The sequence below is a fragment of the Diabrotica virgifera genome, chromosome 4, assembly GCF_917563875.1.
Source record: "Diabrotica virgifera virgifera chromosome 4, PGI_DIABVI_V3a".
In the NCBI taxonomy this organism is placed as follows: domain Eukaryota; kingdom Metazoa; phylum Arthropoda; class Insecta; order Coleoptera; family Chrysomelidae; genus Diabrotica; species Diabrotica virgifera.
The window spans coordinates 216,165,906-216,187,309 of record NC_065446.1 but is presented as its reverse complement, the minus strand read 5'-3'; the positions used below and the strand labels follow the sequence as shown (position 1 = coordinate 216,187,309).

General features: G+C 34.3%; 1 protein-coding gene across 6 annotated transcripts in view; it reads right to left on the bottom strand.

Annotated features, from left to right (window-relative positions):
* Nucleotides 1–9,157: 9,157 nt before the first annotated feature.
* LOC126883294 (molybdenum cofactor sulfurase 3) overlaps nt 9,158–21,404 on the bottom strand; it is a 167,854-nt gene continuing 155,607 nt past the window's right edge. For all 6 annotated transcript variants that reach the window (XM_050648649.1, XM_050648654.1, XM_050648650.1 and 3 more), the window contains one exon: nt 9,158–13,458. In XM_050648649.1, the coding sequence (XP_050504606.1) occupies nt 13,261–13,458 (198 nt within the window). In that variant the 3' untranslated portion in view covers nt 9,158–13,260. The remainder of the gene's footprint in view (nt 13,459–21,404) is intronic.

The window sequence follows — 21,404 nt, the reverse complement described above, 5'->3', positions numbered from 1 at the left end:
TCATTCTGACAGTGACAGTAGTGAGTGTGTGAGTGAAGTTAGCAACATTTTTCGCACAATATACAGAATGTCCCAATGTCCCGTGATTGTTAAACCTTAACCGAGTTACCATAGCCACCTTTACTTTACAAGCTATGAAGAGAAAAAGGCAACATCGCAATTGATGACGTGCGTAGTCCGACTTTCGGACTACCGCTTTTGAAAACACAATTTTAAAGTAGAAATTCTGGTAAAATTTATAGTATTTTTTGAGTCGAACAAGAAAATATTATTAATTAGAAGTTTGTACAAAATAAAATTAAAAGTACTTCCTTGTAAGTAACGTTTATTATACAAAAAAAAAAAACAATAACAAGAATATACATGGGATTAATTTTTTTCGAATCCTAAGAAAACTAATGAGTATTTTTCAAAAATTTAAACGCAGAATGAAAGATTACGTTAGGACCGAGGGCCGAAAGTCCCTGAAAACTTCTATGTTTATTTTAATAAGTTACAGGGGCGAAAAATTAAGAAAATTTAGTGTGATTTTTAGTTTCAAATATGCCATTCAAAAACAACCTTTCATTCATTCTAAGGGACTTTCGGCCCTCGGTAATAAAGTAATCTTTCATTCAGCGTTTAAATTTTTCAAAAATACTTATTAGTTTTCTCAGAATTCGAAAAAATGATTGCATTTAAAATACACTGAAAATTTTGACAGGCGTCAAAATTTTGCATTTTGTTCCTTTCCCTTTAAAGTTTTTCGCACTTATTTAGAAACATCCTGAATTGGAAAAATGCGAGGAACTGCAGAAGGTTTTAACTTAGGATTCGTTAATTTCTCTACATGTTTGTTGCCTTCCTTATCTACCCATTCTCTAACTCTCTCGATGTCATCAGAATAAAAATGTTTGGCACATACTACCGCTGATGTTCCAATAACAAAATTTTTCCTGTGGATACACTGTAACCAAAGTTCTCGCAGCTTTGGATCCTTTGGAAATAAAAAAAGTGCTTTCTGGTTGTTCATTCTTTTTAAGACTGCTATCGTAATTGCTTTTGCACTCTGGCACACAGCAACGGCTTGGCATCTACAAAAACAAAAATTATAAGTAGGTATGCCGTATGTAAAATACCAAACTTAAAGAAATTTATATAAACTTGCGTGCATAGAAATCAGCCCACTCAAAAATTTGGTCATTTTTGATGTCTCGTATTTCCCGAACCTGTTGGCCGATTTAAATTGATTTTTTAATATGTTATAACCTGATTCTTTAACAATACCCCTGTAATAATATTGTTGCTAAATAAGTAAATTTTCATTGTATATATACAGGGTGTACGAATTAAACTGTCTCTTTTTTTTCAAAGTTCGCATCACCCTATGGAATATTCATTCTAAGGGACTTTCGGCCCTCGGTGATAAAGTAATCTTTCATTCTGCGTTTAAATTTTTCAAAAATACTTATTAGATTTTTCAAGATTCGAAAAAAATGATTACATTTAAAATACATTGAAAATTTTGACAGGGGTCAAAATTTTGAATTTTGTTACTTTCCCTTTAAAGTTTGTCGCACTTATTTAGAAACACCCTGTATTGATAAAAGACATATTATCTAGTTGTTAAAGTAGCTAACTTTTTTTATTATCCAACATAAGCGAATGAATAAAAAACAGAATGTTAAGAAAACCTGAGGCTATAGTTGAGTTTTAATTTCACTATTTTATAAATGCCCGTTATACAATAAAAAATTAACTGCTTAGCAACAATATTATTACAGCGGTATTGTTAAAGAATCAGGCTATAACATATTAAAAAAATCACTTGAATCGGCCAACAAGTTTAGTAAATATAAGACATCAAAAATGACAAAAATTTTAAGTGGACGCATTTCTATATGCACTAAGTTTATATAAAAATATATTATACTATAAAATATATTATATAAAAATATATTATATTGAACTAAAATCATCTTAATACATACCTTTTAATATTCTTTATAATTTGGAGCACGAAATATTGTAAAATGTTTGAGTTTTTCTGTAAATACAGTGAATATTATTTAAAAACATTTAAAAATAAATGAGAACTGTCAGAATTAACCGGTCTACGCTTAGATGTTGCCAAGTTTCAACTTCATGGCTTGTAAAGTAAAGGTGGCTATGGAGTTACCTTTACCACAGTACCACAGTATTGGCTTCGTGCGTCTCCCCTCTACGCACAGTCACGTGATACGCTGTCAGATTTTGTAAGGACGTTTTAACATTGAGTCTTATGGGATTATTTTGTTAAACTTGAATATTTTATTTTGTAGTGATAATAACCGAATACAATTGTTAGAATTCATTAGTTATTAATTTGTACTGTAATTTATAGTGCAACAAAATATTTTCTTTTTCGTTAATAAATATTTATTGACATAAACTGCGATAGTGAGGTTATGCATACAAAATCAAACTGATAATCAATATTGGAAAGTGAAGAATTAATAGTGCGTTTTTATTTTCTGTTTATATTAATACATAATATCACTAGCCTGACACGACATTTTTTTAAATGTCTCATTTAAACATACACAAAGCGTCCTTATAAAATTTCAAAAAACCGCCACCATGAGCAGGTCGGTCGATTTTGCTTTGACACTTTGTTAACGCTCGGAGCGAATATAGAGGTTCCACAGTAAAACCACTCCTCTGTCGGCGCTTTGATCTCAAGAAGTAATACCGGCAGTACGCAATTGGTAATTCACCAGTGGTGGATGCGGGTTTTCCCTGTTAAAATCCGTACGTTTCTATGCGACTAGCAATGCGAGAGTGGGGCAAAAGCGACTAAGAACATTGCGCGGTCGCCATGCGCGACTACAGATTTTACTTCCAATTTTTCGGAGAGTGGTTCTACTGTCCGTCTTTATACTGTGCCTTTACCGAATGCTGTATTGTCTGATTGATTTTTCTTCAAACTGTCTGATTGATTTTTCATTACTTAATATTTTCAAATATACTGTTTTTAAATAGTCCCTACGTCTGCAGACACAACAAACATCTTTTGGGTGTAATTTGAGTTTCTTAGGTTTTTTTAATATTCAATGAATATTCAATGGTTTTTATGAAGGTTTAGCTACTTGAGAATGTACCACAAACCCCTTTGTACAATCCTTTCAAAAATGAATGTATGTAATTTCAAATCGCCGAAAGTGGAAACAGAATTTTAAGTAATTTCGGATTTTATTTCCTGAGAGTGAATCCATTTTATTTAGTTCTCTTTCTAGAATCAGGGACCCGGACCGAAATGAAATAAAAGGTTCCGGTCCGGTTCCGGTTCTAGTAAAATTCAAAATTTTAGGTCCGGTCCGGTTCCGGTTTTGTTAAAATATTTAGATTCGGTTCTGACCAATTTTTTCGGTCCAAACGGTTTTTTTCGGTTCCTTTAAATTTTTCAATTTCACAGTCTGATAAAAAAGTAAAAAATGTATTATGGTGTAATTTCTCTATATAAATTTTGTTTATGTAAGATATAGTAGGGGAGGAAAAATGCTAAATTTGCAGTTACTCGAGCGATATGGGGACCTATTGGGTTGTGAAGATTAGGTCCTAAAACCAAAAAAAGTTAAGTAAAGTTTTCTATTTAAGTGGGGACTTTCCATTTTTTAATTTAGTTTTCCATTTCCAACAATCTTTTTCCAATTATAGCACCATCTATCCATAATTCGAAAATATAATTCGAATATAAGTTACTTATTCTTATGTAAGAAATCCAAATCTGAAATAAAAAATGGGGACTTCTATTTAAGATTAGTAACCCCCCACCCACCTCCGTGGGGGGTCGTGTTTGGTGTCAAAATATTAAATAGGTACGTGTATTTTGCACTTTTTAGATTTGATGTTCGTTTCGCGGGGTTTCCTATTTATAATTTTAAATTTATCTCCCACTCCTCTCCGTGGGGGGGGGGGTCGTGTTTGGTATCATTCGATAAATTTTTGAAAAATATTGAACACGTAATTTTTAGTTTTTCGATCTGACGTTTATTTCTCGTAATATTCGCTTTTTTTTTTGTGAAGCTTTGTGACTCACCCATTTCCTTACGCCCCGCTCAAACCGTCAGATTTTTTAAATATACACTGCATGTACTATTCTATATTCTACATACAATATATTCTGCATGTACTTAACTTAACTTATCTTAATCTGACAATTTCGATTTATTCTCGGGGTAAATTTTTTTTCGGATCCCCTTAACGAACTCCCCTGAATTAAGATCCAATATATGGTAGGGGTACATTTACAGAGTAGGTGTAAGATTTCTCCTCATGTGATTTTCTGACGCGCTCGAGTAACTGCAAAAATCTCCGCTTGGGCTCCCCTACCAATATGGCTTAATTCAGTTATATCTCTGTATGCCATTACATAATCTAATAATTGTTGACATTATTAAAATTATATTTTCCCATCACAACCAACTCCAAAGATTTATCACCGATTATCAATTATTAGTGACCACTGATCAGGTGCAACAGTTAATAATGGATAGATTAATTTTATTATTTTAGAATTTGCTAAAACGGTATCAATTTAGTTAAATAAAATATTTGACAATATTCTGAAATACAAAAATTTTTATTTTCCTCAACAACTTCAGAAACATTTGTTGACCAGAATTAAAAGAAGAAATTATTATAACATAGTTTTTTTATGGTTTTAGAGTTGATTTTAAAAATAATAAAAAATCTTGAAATGTATTTTTATTTATTAACAAAATTAGAAAACACTACAAAATTGTTTGCATTAAGTCATAACAAAAACAAAAATAAAAATATTGTAACCAACAAAACCGAAGAAAACCGATAAAACCGTTTGAAAAATTAAGTGTTACGGTTCGGTTCCGAAAATTATATTTAATATCAAATAAGGGTTCAGTTTCGGTTCTAGTCCACTAAAAAAATATCGGTTTCGGTTCGGTTTTCTGTTTTTAGCGGTACGGTCCCGGTGCCTGTCTAGAATCTCTTTTAGTTCAATAGGGGTTTTAATTCACAGTCATATTTGTTTCGAGCTTCTGTCATATGTCGTATAATCCGTGTATATTAATATTATACACAGATTATACAACATATGACAGAAGCTCGAAACAAATGACAATAGATGAAAAGCCCTATGTACTATCCCAGATATGTGAACTTTGACACTCGTAGCACAGAATATTAAACAGTTCTTTCCTATTCTGTGCTCGTAGTACCTACCTGGTTATTTGACCAGGCATGACTAACGCATTTCTGTGCGTTGGTTCTTCGACTTAGGTACTTATAACCAGATATTTTTTATGTCTGGCTAGTATTTTAACTGCGCCTTTTTTATTTAAAAATCGTTGGTTACCTCATCTCTTTAGCTTCCCTTTTTCTTCTTCCTTTACATTAGGTACCCAGTTAAAGTATTTTGCCCATCGATTACACAATTACAATTACACTTTTCTTGTTGTTAATAGGTTATCATTCAAACTTCTGCATTGGTTTTTTCTTATTCTTTAGCCTGTTGCATCCACTCCTGGACAAAGGCCTCCCTGGACCCACTATTCTCTGTTTTGTGCTATTTGGTGCCAGTTTCTCCCTACTTTGGCTTTGATTTCGTCTAGCCATTGGTTTGTAGTTTCCTTGAATTCTTTTTTGTCGATGTTTACTTTCTTATACTTAGAATGCTTTGAATCCTTTCTCTCTGTTAAGGTTTTCTATATATTTAAGTTTCTCATTTAAGTGGTTTCATTTCTTTCTTTTGTGTATCGTCTTTGCTTCTCTTTTCTTTGCCTGGTAATTCTCTACAGTTGTTCTAGTTCGTCGGATACATATTTTTCTGTAGGCTTAATTTTTTTCTCTTATTACATTATTGTATTCATCGTCAAAAAGCGATTTTTCGGGCACAAGTTTCTGCCCCTAGTTCATCTTTTGCTACTGCTTCATATGTTCCTTTATTTTGGTATAGGTACTTACCTACTTAGTAGGAGGCTATATCTTTCTAGTATTCTTCATTTACATTTTGATTCCGTAGCCAATAGTGATGTATTTTTAGATCCTGTTCTGTAACTTTTGCATCTCTCAGCTTTTGCTCATTCCATTTATTTCTAGCCATTCTATTTCTCTTTGCTGACGTTTGAAACTTTCGACCTCAATGTTGAAACCATTAGGGAATGATCTCAGTCTATGTTTGCGTCTCTATAACTTATGCAGTTCATTGCCTGTTCCGTGTCTTGAATCCATTAAGATGTATTCCATCCCATGGCGGAGGTCCAGGTTACCTTGTCTCAGTGCTCAATATTGATGCTAATGACTGTCATGTTCAGTGCTGCAGCTAAGTTTATCAGTCGTAATTCATTATCGCTACTGACCTTGTATAGGCTATACCTTCCTATAGTGGGGATGAAATTTCGCCCTTGTCTTGCATTCATGTCACCTAACACTGTCTTAGTGTCATTTCTAGGAGATCTTATGAAGGATTGCTCTAGGTCTTCGAAGAACTATTCTTTCATTTCTTCGAATTTTTCTTCAGTCAACGTAATTGCATTGTGTAAGCGTAATAGCATTGTGTAAATGCATTGTGTAAGCCAGGAGTGGCCAAACTTTCTTAACAGTGTGCCACTATCTGTTTATGAATAGTTAGTCGTGCCACCAAAAATTTTCTAACAAAAAATTCAATAGGTAGGTGGAATTTGTATGAAATAACAAAAAATATATGTAGCTACAATAGTATATTATTCCACGAGCATGTAATGATGGCTATTACTCACGATGATGAAGTTTGCGAGACGAGCGAAAGCGAGTGTCGTAATTCATCAGAGTGAGTAATAGCCGTTACATGCGAGTAGAATACCATACTTTTTCTACGACCTTTTTTTATTTTAAATAGTAAAAAATATAATTATCAACTACTCGAGATTGTTTATTAATTTATTACTAGTAGTACAGTACATGTTTATGGTTGATGTGGTTAATGTGGCTTGTGAATCTGGATTTTCTTAATTAAATCTTGAATGTTGGGGTCAATTTTTGTTACAGCTAATAAAATTAGATTTTCCAAATGATTATTGGTTAATTTTGAACGATATTGTGATTTAATAACATTCATAATTGAAAACATTTCTTCACAAACATACGTCGAACCAAAACGAAAACAATACCGCAAAGCAAAATTGTGAAGATATGGAAAATCAGCTGTGGAAACGTATTTCCAAAATTCAATATAATTTGAATTACTTGTACTTGAAACAAGCTCGTTATGTTTATTTTTCAACAAAATATTACTTTGCAAATCTATTATTTACATTTGGAATTCCGGCGGATAATTTTCAACGTCTTTAAGTGAAATGGAAAAAGGATTTGTGAAAAATTGAATATTTTTATTTTCCTCCTGGAAATCCTGAAATCTCGTAATAAATGAGCTTTGAAGACTTGACATTAAATTTTTAAACTTATCGTAATTTGGAACATTATTTAATTTGATGGCTAATTCCTTCATGAATTTAAAATGAGTGAGTTTTTTTTCATTAAAATCTGAATAAAAAGTGATATTTTGTTTTTGAACGAGCTTACGTGGCTAATTAAGGTTGGAAAAATGCAATCTTTTCCTTGTAATCTTAAATTTAATATGTTCAAATGTACCATTATGTCCGCAAGTAAAGCTAAATCCCATAGCCAGTCTTCATTTTTCAACAGAGAGCACTCGATTACTAGCTCGAGCATGTATTTTATTGATACACCGCGATACAGGCTCAATCACCGAGGATAGATCGAGGTCCTTGGCACATAACGCTTCTTGGTGGATTATACAATGGAATTTGAAAACATTTCTTCCTAAAAAGTTTTCAAGTAGCGTTGCAAATCCTTTGATTCGACCAACCATGGAAGGCGCTCCATCTGTACAAACCGACTCCAATTTCGACCACTCCACTTTGCTACCTTCAATAACATTTTTCACTGGATCCAAGACATCCTGTCCTGTTGTGGAGACCAGTTGGCGCAAATCTAATAGCTCCTCCACAACATCGAAACTATCTGTCACGAAGCGTACAAATATGCTCAACTGCGCATTACCTGTTGATGTCACAGCTTTCATCCAAAGCCAGTGAAAAATATTTGCAGTCTCGTAGTCCGCCGATAATTTGTGTTTCAACATCCTGGCCCATATCATCAATTCGGCGCATGACGGTGTTTCTGGACAAAGCGATTTGGTCCACCATATGTTTTATGTTTGAATCACCGACATTTTGAGCGAATATTAGTAAACTATTTTTAATTACCTCTTATCCGTCGGAATATGGCTTTTTCTTGCGTGCTAATAACAGCGAGAGTTCATATGAAGTCTTCACCATTGTTTCCATTTCATTACTTCTTTTTTGGAACAAAGATTGTTGCCCGGCTAAAGATTTTTTCTTGGCGATGAATTCGGTTCGTAGGCGTGATCCGACAGGATAATTGTTGGTGAAATCGCCATGAACTTGCTTATAATGGCGCTCCAGATTAAATTTTTTTGGCACTGCCACACAAATTCCACATATCAAACAGCAAGGCTTGGAAGTGTTGTGATGAGTAAATAAGAATTGTTATGGCATTTCCTGCAGTGCCAAAACATCTACTTTGTTTCAGTCGACGTAATTGCATTGTGTAAGCGTAATAGCATTGTGTAAGCGTAAATAGCACATTCTTTGACTGTAGGATTTAAAGTCAATATTGTCACTACATCTATGTGTTGATTTTCATTGCAGCTATAATATAATATGGAGTGGGTTTTCTTGTAAAAAGTGTCGGTTTCCGTCTATGGCATTTCCTGCAGTGCCAAAACATCTACTTTGTATGTGAGTATTACAGCTCGGTACAGGGTCCGGGTATTCTCTGTTGCTCATCTCAATTCCATTTTTAGTTTGCAGAGTCGTCGTCGTAACGTCCATGGACTCTTCTGATAACCTTAGTCTGTTTTGGTTCACGGGTGGAATTTTATTTTCCACCTGACCGCTGGTCCAAGGATCGGTTAGAGCGTGCACCTATTGACCACCTGGGGAGGCGTCCGATGGGAGGCAGACAGCTAGTAATTTATCTTATTTAAGCTACTGCACAGAAGGTACATGTTCCTAGTGAAACAGCTTATAGAAAGTAAACATTGCGACCTACATTCTAATGGAAAGAAAAAATCGCATTTGAACTGAGTATTATCAAAATTATATTGAAAACTATATACATATATTCAACTTTATTAACAAACAAAATACAGTTTTTTGCGATACGAATAAAATGATGTCATTCTAATAGTAGGTAACTTTTAAATGTCAAACCATATAGCGAACTCCATATGCATAGATTCTGATATAATCTTTAACAGACATATTAAATTAAAAAAGTTCGTTTAAAAACTAATTAAAGTAATAAACCTTTATAAATTTTCAAAATGCCTACTAGACCAGGGCGCATCTGTAAAAATATTAGTACATTAATTTGGACGTTGAAAGGTGACTTATATTTTTTTGCAGATATTGCTTGAAAATAACTCATATAATAATATTTGAGTTACCCTCCCACTCAAAAAGATCCGGAACATTGCTTAAATAATCAAAATGTCAAAAAATTAAGAAAAAATTCAATTTTTTTCTTCGTTTTTTGATTATAACTTTAAAAGTATTCATTTCCGAGAAAAGTTGTACTGACATAAAAGTTGCATACTTAATTAAATTTCCTACAATATAGGATTCGTTAAAATTTTTAAAAATTGTCACCCTTGTTGCAAAATAGCGATAATTGCGAAAAAACGATAAAAATACAAGTATTCGCATTTTACGTTTTTCAACCATTTATGCTACACTTAGGACCTTCATATTTTACGCAGAAAAACTTTATGATAAATCAATACTGTCAATTTCATTAAGATTGGTTCAATAGATTTTGCAAAATAAATTTTGCAATCCAGCTTACAAAAAAAAAAAAAAAATTAATTTTTTCAAAATGTTGCAGGACTGAAAATAAAGCAGACAGCAAGTTGAATTTTTTTACATATAGAAGAATACCTTTCATTTGCAATTTGCAAAATTAAAATCGGTTGGCCACTACGGCGTCAGGAATTTTTTAAATAAACATTATTTTTTGGTGCTACGCTCAGGGCAGCGGATAGTTTGCACCGCTTGGGTATTCCAATGAGCTTTGATAATTATTGATAAATTTTCATTTTTAGTACATTTCGATATAAATAAATAAATTTGTTTATTGCAAAATAAAATCACATACTCTGTCGTTTGAAATAACACTTTTTTGGCAAACACTTTCTTTGTTCATATATTTTAAGTTATAGAATAAAAGTTTATTATTTTTAAACATATGCAATTATTGTTTAAACTAAACAATATTTCACAAACAATAATCGAATTAGTTTGATTTTTGTGGAATTAAAATATTAAAATACAACAAAATATAGAGTAAGAAAATAATATATTGGATAAAGATTGGAAGAAATTTTGGTGGAAATCAACTTGTGTGAATCGAACATCGCTGTCCTGCGCGTAGCACCAAAAATTAATGTTTATTAAAAAAAATTCCTGACACCGTGGCTGTCAACGGATTTTAATTTTAAAAATTGCAAATGAAAGGTACAGTATTCTTCTATATGTAAAAAAAATCAACTTGATATCTGCTTTATTTTCAGTCCTGCAACATTTTGAAAAAATAAATTTTATTTGCGAAAGCGGGATTGCAAAATTTATTTTGCAAAATCTCTTAAACCGATCTTAATGAAATCTACAGTATTGTTGTTGTTGTTGTTGTATTATATCATAAAGTTTTTCTGGGTAAAATATGAAGGTCCTAAGTGTAGCACAAATGGCTGAAAAACGTAAAATGCAAATAGTTGTTTTTTATGGTTTTTCGCAATTATTGCTATTTTACAACAAGGGTGACAATTTTTAAAATTTGTAACCAATCCTATATTGTAGGAAATTTAATTATGCAACTTTTATATAAGTACAACTTTTCTCGGATGTGAATATTTTGAAAGTTATTATCAAAAAACGAAGAAAATAATCGAATTTTTCCTTCATTTTTTGACATTTTGATTATTTAAACAATGTTCCGGACATTTTTGAGTGGGAGGATAACTCAATTATTATTATAGGAGTTAATTCCAAGAAATTTCTGCAAAAAAATATGAGTCACCTCTCAACGTCCATCTCAAAACAGATGCGCCCTGGACTATTATACAGCTTTGCTTTATAGTCGAGGCATTGAAGGATTGAAGTGTCGATTTTTTTGCAGTAAGACGGATTTTAATGCGGATTGCTGCGTTGGATTCGTGAGAATGTCAGGAAATTTTGTGAACTAATGTAATAAATAAGAAATCTCAAATTGCATTTGTGCATAAGAAAAATGCATTTCGGTAAATAGTGGGAAAATTGACTCAATTTTCTTACTCGGGGGTTTTTGGGGTCGCTGAAAACGAATATGAGGTCGGCGAGAGTGTGCAAACTACCTGGTGCCTGCAGCGGGTGTAATAAACGTCTTCCTCTGGAGTATTATGGTAATTTGTTAGATAATTGGCCCAAACTTGTAACTCGGGGGTTTTTGGGGTCGCTGAAAATGAATATGAGGTCGACGAGAGTGTGCAAAGTACCTGGTGCCTGCACCGGGTATAATAAACGTCTTCCTCTGAAGTATTATGGTAATTTATCATATAATTAGTTTCAACTTGTTACTCGGGGGTTTTTGGGGTAATCTATTTTCTTCGATGTAATTATAGTGATCGAAAAGGGTGGTATTTTTATTATAAATAAACATAAATTTTTATTATTATAATATATTTATGGTTAAAAAAGTTCATTATACAAAATTTATCGTAATTTATCCTTTAAAATTCATTTTCTTCATCATTATCATCTTCTTCTTCATTATTGCCTTCCTCTCTCGAGCCCAATGCAATATTTGTGCAATCAGAGCCTACACAATTTTTGCAGGATAAATTACAAACTAACCCATGCTTCCTGCACCCGTATGAGTTGCCGCAGTCTGACTTACAACTAGAGAATATTAAATTTAAAATGTTTGGAGGACCAGGTGGCTGAGTCATTCTAACTGGAATTAATACATTATTTTGTAATTTCCATCCCCAATCGGTTGGGTTCATGTTACTGTCCTCTCCATAGGAGCGTTCAAGTATTACGTAACGCGGGTTTTGAAGATTTTTGACCCCCCCTCCTCCCCTACGTAACGCGTCTTAATGGGGTGTTTACGTATTACGTAACGTAATTTTTGAAGATTTTTAACCCCCCTCCCCCCAACCTGCGTTACGTAATACTTTAATGGTCCCCATGCAGCTAAATTTGTGTTTGTAAATATATCCTTTTTAAATGCTAGGTAAATGCATTAACAGATGAAAGAATTTTTCTAATGACAATCTTTTTATTTCTGGCAATAGCCATTAAGTACATAAGACCCCAAAGAGCCCAGAGTAAAAAGCTTGGGCCAATTATTTAACAAATTACCATAATAGTCCAGAAGAAGACATTTATTACACCTGCTGCAGGCACCAGGTAGTTTGCACACTCTCGCCGACCTCATATTCATTTTCAGCGACCCCAAAAACCCACTAGTAATGAGTTTAAGCCAATTATATGATAAATTACCACAATACTCTAGAAGACGTTTATTACACCCGCGGCAGGCACCAGGTAGTTTGCACACTCTCACCGACCTCATATTCATTTTCAGCGACCCCAAAAACGCCCTAGTAATGAGTTTAAGCCAATTATATGATAAATTACCACAATACTCCAGAAGAAGACGTTTATTACACGCGCTGCAGGCACCAGGTAGTTTGCACACTCTCGCCGACCTCATATTCGTTTTCAGCGACCCAAAAAACCCCGAGTAAGAAAATTGAGTCAATTTTTCCCACTATTTACCGAAATGCATTTTTCTTATGCACAAATGCAATTTGAGATTTTTTATTCATTACATTAGTTCACAAAATTTCCTGACATTCTCACGAATCCAACGCACCAAACTGCATTAAAATCCGTCTTACTGCGCCAAAAATCGACAGTAAAGTCTTTTTTGTGCTTCAATGCCTCGACTATTAGGAAGTTATGCCCAGAAAATTGTTTTTTAAAGAAAAAAAAAACGAAAAGTTAGGTTATGTGTGTTTAAGAAGAATATGGGAAATAAAAAGATAGTTTGACAACGACGCACCTGAGCACTGTGTGACGTCATTTCATTCTTATCGTAAAAAACTGTAGTTCTATAATTCTAATAAATAAATTAATTCTATGCCTTCTTTATAAATACTTCGTTGCCAACGCTGATGTTGCTTTCATCGTCATTGACGTCATCTTTGTTCAGATAAATTCCAAAATTAATTTTTCCCTTAAACGTTTTGGATAAGGTAAGAAGCGGCTCTTTCGAAATGCCTCCAGTACATTGGTCAATACAGATCATTTGGCATCTCGTGCATTTACCTGCAAACTATAAATTTATGTTAATTTAACAAATTTTCTTTAAATTTATGGAAATTTTTCGGAAATGAGCAAAATATAAGTAGACATTTGCATACACAAAAGACACAACTATAAAGTTCATACCAAACCCTTCTTTCAGTGCATCATAGTTTGACGAATTCTCTCTATCGTGATTATTATACATAGTACATACATAGAACTCAGAAAATTATGTATTCGTTGACGGATAGTTGCATACTTTCAGAAAGTCAAGGGGTAAAATTACAATTGTCATTCTAGGTTAGCCCTTTCAGTCATACACCTAGAAAGAGGCATCCAAAAATTATAAAATTTGGTAGATATGCTTGAGAGAGGTAACTAAAACAATACGTAACAAAAAATACTCCCCCTCCATCCGTTTTTCTTGTTACCACCTGCACCTCACAAGGTACATGTTGCCTTTAAGGATGTTACAAAAAAAAAAACAAAATCAACTAATTAGTATTTAATTTATTCTAATACTAGAAACAAATTTATTATTATCATCTAACAAAATACAAAAAAAGAGTAGTTGTTTAGAGTATTACTTAAGAGCCTATCTATTATGAAAATCAGCAAAACAATTTCTGCCATTTACTTCATCTTCTATAACTTCTTGGTCGTTGTTTGGCTCTTGCTCCAAATCATCCTCTACATCTTGAGAATTAGCTTCTTATTCATCTGAATGAGCACTTTCATTCAAAAATTGAACTATTTCATCATTAGTTTCCATTTGAGTATCATCCTCCCATCCATCATCTTCCTCGTCAAGATTCGGATTATCTGAATCATAGTCATTTTCAAGAAATATGGTAACTCCTCATTTGTAAGTGGTTTTTTACTATATTAGCAATATCTGAAAATAAATATTTCAGGAAATAACATGTTTTACACGAAAATATATATTATTCGTTCTATCACAAAAACATCCTTAGAAGCAGTTTGTACCTCATAAGGTACATCTAATTGAGGTGCCCAGATTACTACTTTGTATTACCTACATTTTAGAAACTAATACATACTATGATAAATTACAGTGTTTACTTACCTATCAAACATATATCCGCGTTTATTCTCGAAAATAAACAGCAAAAACAACATACACAAACAGACTGTCCTAACATATTGCAAATGTTACTCAAACGAACTAATTTAAATCAAGTTATAACTGTCAAGCAAAAACAATATCGCGCGCAGAATGCAGGCGTCTACGAATTAGACATGATATTTGATCTGTAAAATATTTCCTTGGATATAAGTCAATTCCCATTGATGTTTAAAATCATACATAATAAATGTACCTCTTGAGGTACAGTGTGACTGAAAGGGTTAGTATACTTCATCTAATTTACTTACCGTTGCACGTCATCCGCGTCATAGCCCGAGACGTCACATATGATACCAACACGAAATATTTAGGCGGTAGGTGTGTTCTTTTTTAGAATCACTTTGCCGAGTACACTGGCGTTACAGCCACTAGGCATATTTTATTATATACGCGTAGAAATAATATTTAAAGATTTCTATTAATGTTAACTTAAAGAAATACACAATAACATGTTTCATTTAATTTGTATAAATGGATTATAAAGCGTTTTTATGAAGCACATTTGTTCGGAATACACTGTAACTATGATCGAACGAAGGTGATATTTTTTCATAAATAGGGCTTTTCATTCACAGTCATTTGTTTCGAGCTTCTGTCATGTGTCACTAAATATTAATATATCTACGTCATACGTTATTGATATATCCAATGATACAAACCAAAGGCGTACGACGTAGATATATTAATATTATGTGACATATGACAGAAGCTCGAAACAAATGACAATCGATGAAAAGCCCTATTGGTAACATTTATTTGACATTTGCGGTGATGACACTTCATATTTGTTTATATTCTTTACTATAAGTAGTTGTTTCATTATATTTACTGTTTTTATTATGTACTTTAACGTAAGATTATAACTTAAATGTTGTTTTCTATTTCTAAAGTTTTTATTTATTTACATTGAATATTAATTTGTTTTGCTGTATAATCCACTTCCGCAAAAATTGTGTGATGTATTTGATTTAAAATGAATTCAAGAATTTTTTGTAATTGGGCAACAATGTCAACTTAGATCTCTAACGTAAATAATGACGTGCAACGGCAAGTAAATTAGACGGACTGTACGTATATTTCGACATTTTATCGTTGACGCACTGAAAGAAGGGTTTGGTATGAACTTTACCTACTGTCGCATTATTAAATTTTCTATCCATCCAAGGAAGAACTTTGTAACCTGTGGGCACGCCCCCTAGGGAGCCACATATTGAGGTAAGGTTCAGGGTTCAGGTAAGTCAGTGGCGGATCCAGACATTTGTCTTGGTAGGGGAAATTTGCCTTAGGAGGAAACTTCCAATGAAACACCAAAAGACATAAAAAAGATAAACCCAAACTACATAAAAGACATAAATAATAACTTGTGTGCATTAAGCTCCCTTAATTTTCCTAACTAGCGTCTTTTTTGTTTATCTGTGATTTAAGTTTTATGTCAGCTAATTTTGATGTTTCAGCATATTTTTTCTTTAACCCGGCACCTGCCACGTGGGGTGCCACCAGCACCCCATAACACATTTTCATCAAATATTTGGTATTTAAAGTTTGTTAACCGTGCTGCGCGTCATAGTAGCTTTCTATAATATTAAATAGCATAGATCTGTTTGCGTTTGAAGTGGTTATTTAGTATCATTCTGAACTTGTACCTCTAAAGTCGAATCGGGGTGTCATTATCTGGCAGTTGAAGTTTTAAATGTTTTTTGTGTTTTTGATAAACAGGCCAGATTTACATTTTTTTATGATAATAACTGATTTAAATTAATAATATAGTCTCTTAATAAATCTTATTTTTTTTTAGATATTTTACTTCACTTCATTTATTATGGGTTGGTACTTGCTAAGTTCCTTGTAACACACCTTTTTAATTTTATTTTTTAACTTTTATAATATATTAGTAGCTAAAAAGTTAATAAAACATGTTTAACATGATACCACATTATTTTGTTTACAAACAAGTAGATCACAGAAAATTTTTAAGGGGTGCTGTGCCCTGTGTGTGTAAGGGGTGTCTTGCAAAGCCACGTGGCAGATGCCGGGTTAATGTTGGACCTTCATAGGGGAGGGGGGGATATGCCCATTTTCCCTCCCCGTAGATCCGCCACTGACTAAGGTTAGTTCTGGTGTCATCATGACCTTAAAGATGGATGTCTCAAGTATAATCCCAGTAGTATTTGTGTGACTATTCAATACATAATTCGACCTCCAAGTATTGTTTGCTTTAAGTATCAGGGTGGTCATAAAGGCTACCGCTGAAATATACAGGGTGTCCCAAAAAGATTGGTCATAAATTATACCACAGATTCTGGGGTCGAAAATAGATTGATTGAACCTCACTTACCTATATACAATAGTGCACACAAAAAAAGTTACAGCCCTTTGAAATTAGAAAGTGAAAATCGATTTTTTTTCATATATCGAAAACTCTCAGAGATTTTTTATTGAAAATGGACATGTGGCATTTTTATGGCAGCAGAATCTTAAAAAAAAATTAAAGTGAAATTTGTGCACCCCATAAAAATTTTATGGGATTTTGTTCCCTTAAACCCCCCCAAACTGTTGTGTGTGTTCCAATTGAACTATTATTGTGGCACCATCGGTTAAACACAATGTTTCTAAAACTTTTTTGCCTCTTAGTACTTTTTCGATAACTTAGTGTTTATCGAGATATTTTGAATATTTGTCGAATCCACCACATATTTGTATATGGTTAAGTACGGTTATAGAGACCTGTTAATAATATAATATAATCTGAAAATTTATTTATAATTTACATTTTTAGGTATATTATGAAAAAGAAGCTACATCTCGATAAAAGGTGACATAAAAAAAGACTAAGGGGCAAAAGTCTTAAAAACACTGTGTTTAACTAATGGTACCACAATAATAGTTTAATTGGAACGTACACAAACATTTAGGGGGTTTAAAGGAACAAAACCCCCATAAAATTTTTACGTAAATATATTGAAAAAGAAGCCGCATCTCGATAAAAACTGGCTTATCGAAAAAATGCTAGGAGGCAAAAAAGTTTTAAAAACGTTGTGTTTAACTAACGGTACCACAATAATGAATTAATTGGAACGTACACAAAAGTTTGGGGGGGTTTAAGGGAACAAAATCCCCATAAATTTTTTATGGGGTAGACAAATTTCACTATAATTTTGTTTTAAGATGTTCCTGCCATAAGAATAATACATGTCAATTTTCAGTAAAAAATCTCTAACAGTTTTCGATATATTGAAAACAAACGATTTTCATTTTGTAACTTCAAATGGCTGTAACTTTTTTTATGAGCACATTTGTACTAAGGTAAGTTAGGTTAAATCGAACTATTTTTGACCCCAGAATGTGTGGTATAATTTATGACCAATCTTTTCGGGACACCCTGTATAACTCCAACGAAAGAAGACCTGTGGTAGCCTTTAAAGGTGCTGTTCCTGTACTATTCAAGGCTCCTGTCATATGTATCTGTTGGTCGTATAGTCGTATCACTGTTGTGTATAACCAAAAGATTATCTTTCTTTGGTTTCAGCCCCCACATTTTACCTACAATGCTGCAGTCTCCTCTGCAATTCCAGAAGAGTCGCGTAGGCCTGTTGGTTATGTTGTTAGTTTGACTGTTTCAATTGAGTTTGGCATCCAGAGTTACCCCTATATACTGGGATACTCATTGTTTCTTTCTAGTTCCTCCCCAAATAATTTGAGATCAATCAGTCCAGTAAGTACTACTTGCTTGTAAATGCTTCTAGTTTAGTTTTGGAAAGGTTCACAGACAGATTATCTTTCAGAAACAAATTCTCTATGTAATGAAGGGCATATCGCATTTGAGCTTAAACAGTTTTTCACGGCTAATCAATCTAAACGAATATATTAAAATTATAGAAAAGACGGGATAGATAGGAATGATTTCTCTGAACCATCGAGGTGGAAATTCTGCCGCAATCCTGCATCTTGTAAAAGATGAAAACAGCCGGCGTCAGATTATGCAAAAAGGAAAGAAAGGTGTTTGATATCTCTCTTTATGAAGAGTAAGAAAACAACAAGATCCCCTGCTAGCTGAAAGAGAAAGAAGAGTCTGAGAGCGACGACGTAGATGTTGCATACATACTAAAAGAGGATATACTCTTAGCAAAGAGCTAAGAAAAATGAGAAAAGAAAATAGAGAAGATAAAGAATAGATAATACAATTATAACAGAGTTGAAAATAAAAAAGGAATTAGAAAATTCAAAGCAACGCAACGTCTAAATGAGGTAGAAAATATATTGTAACGGCTAGAAAAGGAATCGAAAAGAAACAATATTAACTAGATTAAAGATTGATATAGTAGTCTCCTGTTTTATACCGCTGTGTCTTTGGGAGTATAGCAGGGTGGTCTGCTATATCTAGGACATACGGTATACAAGGAAAGTAACAGGGCCAGTGCTACGCTTCAACCGCCTATTATTACCCCTGGTTTTACCAAAGGTACTCATTTTATTCAGGCTGAGTCGACCTGGGGCCTATAAACATTAAAGATTGATACAGATAAAAAAAAACTAAAAGAAGATATGACAATCTTTACAAGAATACACCTTTTTTTTGGGAGGTGGGAATCTTCTCAAGACCGTCTGGGAAGGTGAACCGGGTTTGTCGGATTAAGTCCGTCCTATCTTTATATTGACGGGCCGCCTACCGACTAAACCCACCCCCTCTTTCTCCAGCCGACGGGTCTGGAACCGCTCTGATAATTAAATCATGAAATATCTGACCCGTCGACCTTATCCATAGCTCCCCTCTGACATCCCAGCGTGCATTCCATGGATTGGATGGCCGCCCAACGCTCCCCACCGCCCACGCCCCGCACCAGACCGGTCGGTGAGGCGACCGCCTAGCGCAACCCGTGCGCGGATAGGGCAGCCGGGATGACCCCCAATCCAGGATGGAACTAACCAAAGAATATCAATTGGCAGTTACGAGCAACTCCAGTCATTCATGCTTTCATCTATGCACGTTATTTCTCATCCACACATTCATACTTCCTTTCATTCAACTCCAATCATTCCTTACTTTCAACTACATACCCATTACTCATCCACCCATTCATTCTGACATTAAGATGGGTAGTCTGTGTAGGTCGGATGTAAAAGGTCCTTCCGCACTGACTGCCCCACAACTATACAGACAAATATAACATAAAAAGAAGAAACAAGAATAAAACAGATAAGAAAAACGAAAAGAGCAGAGAGAAAGTATGAGGAAAGAGAAAAGAAGGAGAAACGAAGAGAAAGGAAAAGGGAGAGAACATGAACAGGAAAAAACAGGTGAAAATAATTGTTTAAAGAACGATAAAACTTATAAAATAAAATTAAATAGAGTAATAAATAAAATCCGATAAAATAATAAATCAATAGATAAAATCAGGTAAAAGTAAAACAATATAAAATAAAATAGGCAGTCAGCATGGTTAGGGTGTATAGGGTCCCCATCCCCGCTGACTACCAACCACAACACAAACGCTTTTTGTAAATAAATAATATGGGTCATCCCGCCTGTAGTCATCTCTCTTTTCTTCTTTATGCTTCATGGTTTTTGTGACAAAAGCAATGACCAAGTCGAAGTCTCTCTTGCTCCTGATAACTCTATCTATGAGCTCTTGTGGCTCACCTAAAGGAGACCCCAGGCCCAGATGTAGCTCTGTTCGCCCCGCATGATATGCAGGGCACACGAATACGACATGCCGGGCGTTATCCACCACCCCACACTCAGGACATAGAGCGTCCGCTATTTTCCTTATACCATTGATTATAAACTACCCAGTTTAGTAAACAGTGGATAGTTTATAATCAATGCTTATACGGTAAGTATAGTTCCTGAACGATCCGTGCCCCGTTAAGAACTGTGTGAAGTAATATTTGACGCACCGATGTCGGCACTCGTACCACCTCACTACATCCGGAATCAGGCATCTCGTCCAGGCAGCCTTTCCGACTTCGGTTGCCCATTTCCTCTGCCACATCTCCAAGCTCCTCTTTCTTTCTCCTCATTCAGACCCTTACTCTGGCCAAGATGTGCACCGGTACATACCCAGCCACCACCTGTAAGGCAATGGTTAAAACGGTTCTGTACGCGCTGCACACCCTGATCAGAGGTTTCCTCTGTGCTCTAAGAAGCATGGCTCTACATGTGGCCCTCTCTAGGACCTCGTGCCACACTGGGGACCCATATACAGTGGAACCTCGATTATCCTTCTCTCTATTAACCGTCACCTCTGTTAACCGTCAGGATCCATATATAAGTTATATTGTACAGTGGTACCTCGACATACGAGGGTAATTCGTTCCGTAACCTTGCTCGTATGTCAAATTGCTCGTATGTCAAAGCAATTTTCCCCATTGAAATTAACCGAAATGTCATTAATCCGTTCCATTCCCAAAAAACCACCTTAGTTGTTTTTGTTAAGTGTTTTTAAATAAGAAAAATGTTTTTACAAGAAGAAACATTTATTTATAAGTAACAAAAAATACATACATATTCTGTAAAAACAAAAGTAAAAGTGAGGTGCTTACGGAAGCGCTTAATTTTCGTCAGTGGTCTTCGCTTTCTTCGTCACACTTTGCTCATTTTCATCTGCAGCTCGTTTAAAAAAACTGTCCAAAGAGGTTTGTTTCTTCCTCCCTTTCATAAATCGCTCGTGCCTTCTCACATATGATGCTTTGTGTCAAGGTTCCTCCTTGAAGCTGCTTCTCTGTCACCCATACCATCAGTAGTTTCTCCATCTTTTCATGGAGAGAAGTCCGGAGCTTGGAAATTATTGTAACGCCCTTAGCTGGCATTATACCCTTTATCACCTCCT